Source organism: Dipodomys ordii, unplaced genomic scaffold (genome assembly GCF_000151885.1).
Source record: "Dipodomys ordii isolate 6190 unplaced genomic scaffold, Dord_2.0 Scaffold35, whole genome shotgun sequence".
Classification (NCBI taxonomy): Eukaryota; Metazoa; Chordata; class Mammalia; order Rodentia; family Heteromyidae; genus Dipodomys; species Dipodomys ordii.
In genome coordinates this window covers 2,756,061-2,763,801 of record NW_012267251.1, presented here as the reverse complement: position 1 = coordinate 2,763,801, position 7,741 = coordinate 2,756,061, and the positions used below count along the sequence as shown (strand labels likewise).

Genomic DNA, 7,741 nt, shown 5'->3' with positions numbered 1-7,741 from the left:
AAAAAAAAAAAAAAAAAAGAATATATCTATTTCATTCTACTGTTTTGTGCACATAAAATATAGGTAGTCAGATGAGCATAGATATCGCCTTGTCCTGTCTAATTCATTCTCCAACCTGCACATCACACCTGTGGACTTAGATTTTACCCTCCAATAGCTTTGTAAATTGACTTTCTCATTGAACTCCCAGAAGATTACCTGTGCCCCAGAATGCTGCTAATCAAAATGGTCTTCTCTGAGGTCACTATAGGAAGGCCCTTATACCACACTTACCTTACAAGCAATTTGACAATGTTTATCAATGCCCAGTTCTTGGGCCATGGTCCTTTCCTGGCTCTATATCTGCTCTGGAACTTTCTTTGTCTCTCCTGCTCACCCTTTACCTGCTTGCTACTTATCTACTTGTTGGCTTCTCCCGTTTGTGGGAAGCACAAATCCTTCACACTCCATAATGCAGAATGTTATGACTCTACCCAGCCCTTGCCTCAAATATGTTTATTCAAAGCTATGTGTGCTCAGGGTGTCCTGGGCCATAGGTAGGAGGTGGATTCGGCCTTGAAACCTTGCATGCATGCTCACCTGTGTGTAGGCACACATGCACACTCTGGTGTAGATACCAAAAGAAACTCAAAAGTGACAGTTCTTACTGAAACACATGTTTTCTTTTTGTCACCAACCAATGTGTCATGACCCAGACTTTGCAAAGCTGGGCATAGAGGCTATTTGGTGACTTTTAACGAACTCCTGTGGACCCTCACTTCTCAGATTACCAAAATATTTCTTCCAAACACCAAGTGAGAACAGTTTTCTCCATCTTATTACACATGCATGTGCATGCACATACGTGCGCATACACATGATAGCACACACCCCAAGATGCAGAACATTAGCAGACTAGGCAGGGGAATTATTGGCATGTTTTCTCTCAATACACTCTCCAATGATTTGTAAGTTTTCTGCACTAAGCGCGTGTTCCTTTGGTGAAAAGAAATGTAAACAATAAAAGCAGGCTCAGTTAAGGCTTTGCTCTTTAGGAAGCCTTCCCCGAGTAACCCATCCAGGAGGTTTTGTTTTATCATTTTGACATTTTAATTTCTCTCTCACTCTGAACATACACTGTTGCCTTACAACAGTGTTTTTTAAATTATGTTTTCCTTCCAGTTCTTGATGGCTTGGGTAGATTTTTTTCATTGCCGAAATAGACTCTACCCGCCTCCTGAAATGGAATTCTTAAGCTGAAATCATAGATGAACTTTGAACCTTTGGAATTGTCTGCAGAATTTTGTGTTCACTCACTTCTTTTCTGGGAAGCAAGCCGAGCCCGTTATTTTCTGAGTCCGCTGTGCCATGCCAAGGTCTAGGTCTAGGTCTGAGCCTCCACAGCCAATGGAGATGTCTAAGAGCTCTTGAGCCATCTTCCTCCAAACTCGCCCCATTCATGAGCTTTCTGCCTCCAGAACTGCATTACAAATGTGCCCTCGGTGAGGACCTTGCCCACTTTGTTTAGTGAGGATATTCGGTTGCCTAGAAGAGTACCTGGAATAGATCATGTACAATGTGTTGAATGGGCACTGTGAGACAGAAAAGACGTTTTATTACTCTCACTGTTCGCACTTAATTATAAATATCACCATGTTATGAGAGGAAGCAGGGAACAATCAAATGCCTCCAAAGCTGTGGGAATTCAGACCGGGGCAGGGGGTGGTTCTAACGTGGGTCTTGGAGCAAGGTTTCTTTTGGCACCCCAGCGGACGTCTGTCTCCTTGTCCCACAGGCTGGACTGTATGGGCACCCAGGCCCTTTTATACTCTAGTCACACTGTTCTTGGCTGGCCTAAGGTCCTGGCAGAAGCCTGCAGGGCCAGTGACTTTTGGGTTAGAGAATATGGCAGCGTTCCTGACTTAATCTCCCCTTGGCTTCACTTAATGTGGCTCATTCTGTTTCTGAAGGTGGTTTGTTCCATAGAAACCAGACAGGGTGTTGTTGAAATAGTAGGCTGATGTCTCAATGTAACATATTGGCCCACTGAGATCTGCAAGGGTGTGAATCACAAGCCCGCCTCTGTACATCTCTGGTGTGGTGTGAATGTTCTGATGCGTAAGAAAATCCTGTGAGAGGCGATCAGGTTATCTCACTTTGCCATAGTCGTATTGTGAAATGTTAAGTTGATGGGATGACTGCTGTTCCTGGCTAACTAGATTCTCTCAAGTACAGCAAACTAGTTTTTTAAACCAGGTAATTGAACCTCGAATCCAAATTGTACCTGGTTTGTTTTCATAGACTCTTCATGTGAGTAGGACTGTGTATTTAAAGCTCAGAGCGGTGTGTAGTTCTCCTGTGGTGATTCAGTACATAAAGTAAGATGATTACAAAAGCCGACCTGAGACCCACACTCTGCAGCCGTTCAGCAGCAAATCTCCACTTTGGGTATTTAACAATAATTGTGAGCTTTCTATTGGCTTTACATAAACTCAGATTAGTAGTAAAATCTAAGTACCATCCCATTTGGCAAACTCTTACACTTCAGGCAGTTACAAATCTGCTTCTGATTGTGCTTTTCATTCTCACCTAGCTCAGATTTTTGCCTGATGCTTTTTTAAATCCTCTGATTTACATACTGTGGTAAATTTAAAATGAGAACAGATGAATGCTGCTAAACTTTTTCTATTTCACTGATGAATATGGTATTTTGCTTCAATTATCGAGCTGTTATATATTCAATGACCTTTAAAACACGAAGCAGATACTTCTTTTCATATATATGATGCAAGATGGATTATTAGTATTGTCTTGATCTTGAGACTATAATCCTAAGGCTCAGAGGCTGAACAAAGCATCTGAGAACTAATTTCCACAGGACTGAGATTCCAAGTTTCCTGTTCATGAGGCATATACCTAGTCATCTGACAGAGAGGCCTTGCTCAAGCGTGGTTATCTTGAAGGTGTGGGAAGGGAGGTGTCTGCTGTGAATGCATGTCTTCACACCCGGGTGTCCCACAGCACAAGGTGTCTTGTGTTATTGAACCCACTGAGAACGTGCTTTGGAGTAAGCACTCCCCAAAGGACCACCATAAACTGATGGCTTACTCACCTGTGGTACTGTTGGGAGGGGGTGGGAGGAAGCTGGGTCCCTGGGGCTGCATCTCTGACTCTGTTACTGAGACCCCAGCCTCTTCCTCTCTCCTTTGCTTCCTGGCCGTCATGAGGGGAACAGCTTTGCTTCACCATGTGCCGTCGGCCGCGATGTGTTGTGATGCGATGTGAGGCCACAGTGCCTCAGGCCCAAAGGCACTGGGGCCTGCACTCCAGGACTGAAGCCAAAACGAGCCTTCCCCTGTTAAAAATTGATTATTTAAGGCATTGTCATAGCAACCAACAGACTATTAGTACAAGGGTGAATAAGAAAAGAGCATTATTTGAGTGGCCAATCTGATTTGGTGCTAGCCGACTATATCATTCTGTATCATTTGTTATCATTAATAATAATAATATTTTCCTCCAAAAGAGCAAAATGAGACATTGAGAAGTTAAATTATTCAATAACTGAGATTCTCAGAGTCCATGTTCTTTCAGTAACATGCACCTGCCTCCTCATGACCCACCATGTTCCCTTCTTGACAGTGAGAAGAATCCCTGGTTTGTCCCTGCTTCTTGCATGGTGAGCAGCGAGCACTTCACGGCAGATGGCCAGGCAGGCTTCAGTGCACATGATACTGTGCCATCCCCATGCTGGGTGTCTGGGTGGTCCCGAGGCAGACACAGAATGCTTCAGGAACTGAATAGAATCCATCATGACTGTGCTGGGTTAGGGACACACCTGTAGTTGAAGCTCTTAGGAGGCTGAGGGAGGAGGATTGTAAGTTCAAGGCCAGCCTGGCCTATATAGGGAGACCTTGTCAAACAAAAAGTCTAAAAGATGAAACCAAAAAAAAAATAACTCATGACTCACCATCTCATAATTTTTAATTATTCATGTTGGTTTCAAACCCCTGATAAAGGTTGTACTTACTGTGTAGGTTTAAAGTGCCATTTGTATCATAATCTAACACATTTATATATATATATATATATATGTTTTTTATTTTGTCAGTCGTGGGGCTTGAACTCTGGGCCTGGGTGCTCTCCCTCAGCTCTTCAGCTCAAGGCGAGCACTCTGCCCCTTGAGCCACAGCGCCACTTCCAGCTTTTTTCTGCTTATGTGGTGCTGAGGAATCGAACCCAGGGCCCCATGCCTGGGAAATGAGCACTCTACCTCTGAGCCACCTTCCCAGCCTAATACATATTTTTTTTAAAGAGAAGTACAGCAATTTTAAAAGGAGATCTTCAATTTAAGGGCAGCATTAGGGGAGGTTTTGAACCTGAGCCTTCATGTCTGCTGCCCGGCACTCGCTGCTTGAGCCTGGCCTCTTGTCCCAGTCTGCCCACTTAAAAAGGAAAGAACTGACAAAAAAAAATTTTAAGCTTTAACAGAAAAAGTTTCTGGGAGACTGTGAGATTTTCGTTTACCCTGCCATTAAAAGGTGGACTAGATGCTAAACACATAATGGTTTTATTTCTACCCATTATGCTCAGAGCGAGTGCTCTGAAACTGCCACGGATCCTAATTCAGCGTCTGACTCAGATGCAGCCCGATGGACACCAGGCTTCGCCCCTGGGCCTCAAATTCAGACTTACAAACTGGATGTGAGTGGTCGTTCTTCACTCGGCCAGGTCGTTGGTGGTGGTGATGAGACCCCTCGGGAGGGGCCGCACGTCAAGATGGTGTCCATTTGAGAGCATCACCCCACCATCCAGGATCCAGCGGCCGCCGGGGAAGGGGCAGCGGCTCGCTCCGCTCGGCCTCCAGCTCCCGGCCTGGGCCCCGGGGCCTGCCTCCGTCCCCATCCCCATCCCCACCCTCATCCCGTGTACGCCGCACCACGCCCCGCGCACAAATTCACAGCCCGCCCCGGGCTCTGAGTCTGGCCTGGGCTGAGCGGGCGTCCCGAGATCAGCTTCGAGAAACTGCTCAGATAAAGGCGGATCTCCAATGGGACGACACCGTGTAGGGCAAATAGTGTCTCCAGTTGCACTCACTGCACTCGGTCAACCAGTTTAGGAGAACCGGCCTGGAGAGGCCGACAAGCATGCCCAGTGTTCAGCGTGCTTCATTGTGATCGTAAGTCTCAGGTGAATGCCCAAGGAAATCTCGCCTTTTAGTTGTTACTTTTGCACCAGTTTGTCCAGGGCAAAGTAGGCCATGGCCATGATTTAAAAGACAGGGGAGTAAGTTTCCTTGTTGATTTTTAGTGTATGGGAATAAGTTGTTGTTGTTTTCCTTTTCTTTCTACCCTGAAGCCAGTCTTCCATCTTTCTCTCTTCTTTCTTAATACATTTTCCTAGACCTTCCATTCTAATCACATTTAGCTTTCTATTGGAGAACTGAGCTAGAAGATCTCACATTCACACTGAAGGACTTTGGGTAGATGCTATATTTAACACATGTTAAGTATCTTCATGATACTGTTCGTGGAAAACATTTGTTTATAAACTACTTTGTGCATTTATCTGGGGAATAAAGCAACCGAATCTGTTTTAGTTAAATTCAAGATTTGTGGAAGCAGATTGTCACAAAACACACAAAAAGAAAAAAAGGATGGAGAAAGCATAGGTCGTTTTCACACATGCTAGAAATATTAGTGCTTTCTGAATAACAAACGGACTGTCTAGTCTCTTTAGGTTGGATGCATCCCATTTTGCAGTAATTGACTTGTCAGTTGATTTATATTTGTTCCTTATGGAAAAGTAGGAAATATTAAGATCCAGCTTGTGCCTTTCCTGTTTTCATGTTGATTTGTTTGGTTGTTACCAGGGTTTGAACCTGTGGCCTTGTACTTGCTGAGCCACATCTCCAGCCTGTTTTTTGCTGGTTGCTTTCCACACAGGGTTTTGTTTCCTGTAGGTGTATGCCTGGGTTTGTGTCTTTTAGGCTTTTCATTGGAGCTAGGATAACCGGCACACATCATCCCTGCAGCCAGCTCTTAGTTGGCAAGGAGCTTCACCAGCTTTTTTCTGCCCAAGATGGCTTTGAACCACAATCCTCTTAATCCCAATCTCCCAATTAGCCAAGATTCTAGGTGTGAGCCTTCAGCACCTGGGTCTATCCTATTGATTTAAAGATGCAAGAGAGTTTCATTCTCAATGTCATCTCAACAGAAGATCATCAGAACCCCAAAAATGATTCCTTTAGGTGTTCTTGTTTGTCTAGTCATTGGTTTTAGATCCTGAGCACAGTTCTTTCTCTCTAACTCCATCATTCAGGATGGTTATTTTAAATGCAGCATAGGAGCCCTGTATAAAATATATGGAATAGAAACATGTTAAATAAAAGTATGTCTGGTTTGCTCATCAAGTCTTCATATTTACAGTAGCTTCCCACTACTGGCTGGCATCACGCCTTGAGAAATACTTTTTCCAATGCATTGTTTATTTCTGAACTCTCTGCGGGTAGCAGTTCTTGTGCAAACATGATGTCTGTCACACTGATGGCTGGTGTCTGTGTACCGTACTCAAAGCCCACTTTTTCATTTCAGTTTATGAAGCTTTTGCCCTTAATGTATTGATTTAAGCCACTCAGAATTGTTTCTTAAAAGAGAGATGGTAGATGCCTTTCCATGATTGCAACCTCAGGCATCCACTCTCCATTTCCGTCTGCACCCTCCAGCTCTGCTGCTTAGTGGGTGACAAAGATGGCTATTCCTGTGTACAACACGAGGAAACCAGATCTCACTGGTGTAACACAGCCGGCCTGGGAAACAGCACGTAGCTACGGTGCCCCAGATTCTTGTCTCTGTCAGAGGAGTGACAAGGAGCCTCATCCATCTTCACCCTGGGGACCCACCAGACCATCCCCAAATGAGGGCTCAGGAGGAAGCAGATGGAGTTCCAGCGAGACTTGCTCTTGTGTGAGTTACTTATTGTAGGGGTGTTCTTATGAATATGGCTGACTGGTCTTAAGACCTTGCTATCAAAGAAACTTGGCTGTACCTTTAGACACCCAGGACCCTGCCTGGCTCTGGTTTTGTGCCTTGTGACGTCCTTCCTGGAGTCCTAATGAATACTGTTTTGATGGCCCGGAAATATGAACGTTTCCAAATATGTTTACATCGCCTTAAATTTGAAAGGACAATTCAGCAAAATCTTTTCTTCCATAAAAGTAGAAGCAACTCAGTTGTTGACGGCTCGCTCTTCACATGGGCTACTACTGGGCTCTAAAGCCCTCTCAAGTTACACGGTCCACAGGTAAGAAGCCTCAGCTTGTAGGACAGTCAGGTGCCACAGTCGCCCCGCTGACAGGTGAAGGCAGAACTTACCTGGGCTCTCGCAGCCGGCCCACCCTCACTTTACATGAGAAGTCAGCGGCTGTGTTGGCTTGTAGTCCTACAGGAAGGATGTCCTACGCAGGAGGACGGAAGCCTAAGGCTCAGCAGACGCTTCCAGGAACAAGAGTCCCTGCAAAGTTTAGGTGATGGGCTGGGAAGGTGGTTAGTGGTAGAGCGCTTGCCTTGCATGCATGAGGCCCTGGGTTCCATTCCTCAGTACCACATAAGCAAAAAGAAAAAAAGCCGGAAGTGGCGCTGTGGCTCAAGTGGTAGAGCGCTAGCCTTGAGCTGAAGAGCTGAGGGACAGTGCCCAGGCCCAGAGTTTAGGCCCCATGACTGGACCAAAAAAAAAAAAAAGTTTAAGTGGCCAGGAGGAGTTG

At 45.1% G+C, this 7,741-nt stretch overlaps 1 protein-coding gene across 1 annotated transcript in view; it reads left to right on the top strand.

Moving 5' to 3' along the window:
• Positions 1–4,773, top strand: part of Sdccag8 (serologically defined colon cancer antigen 8) — a 157,695-nt gene extending 152,922 nt beyond the window's left edge. Inside the window, exon 19 of the mRNA XM_013017289.1 lies at positions 4,573–4,773. Within this exon, the coding sequence (XP_012872743.1) occupies positions 4,573–4,773 (201 nt within the window). The remainder of the gene's footprint in view (positions 1–4,572) is intronic.
• Positions 4,774–7,741: the final 2,968 nt, after the last annotated feature.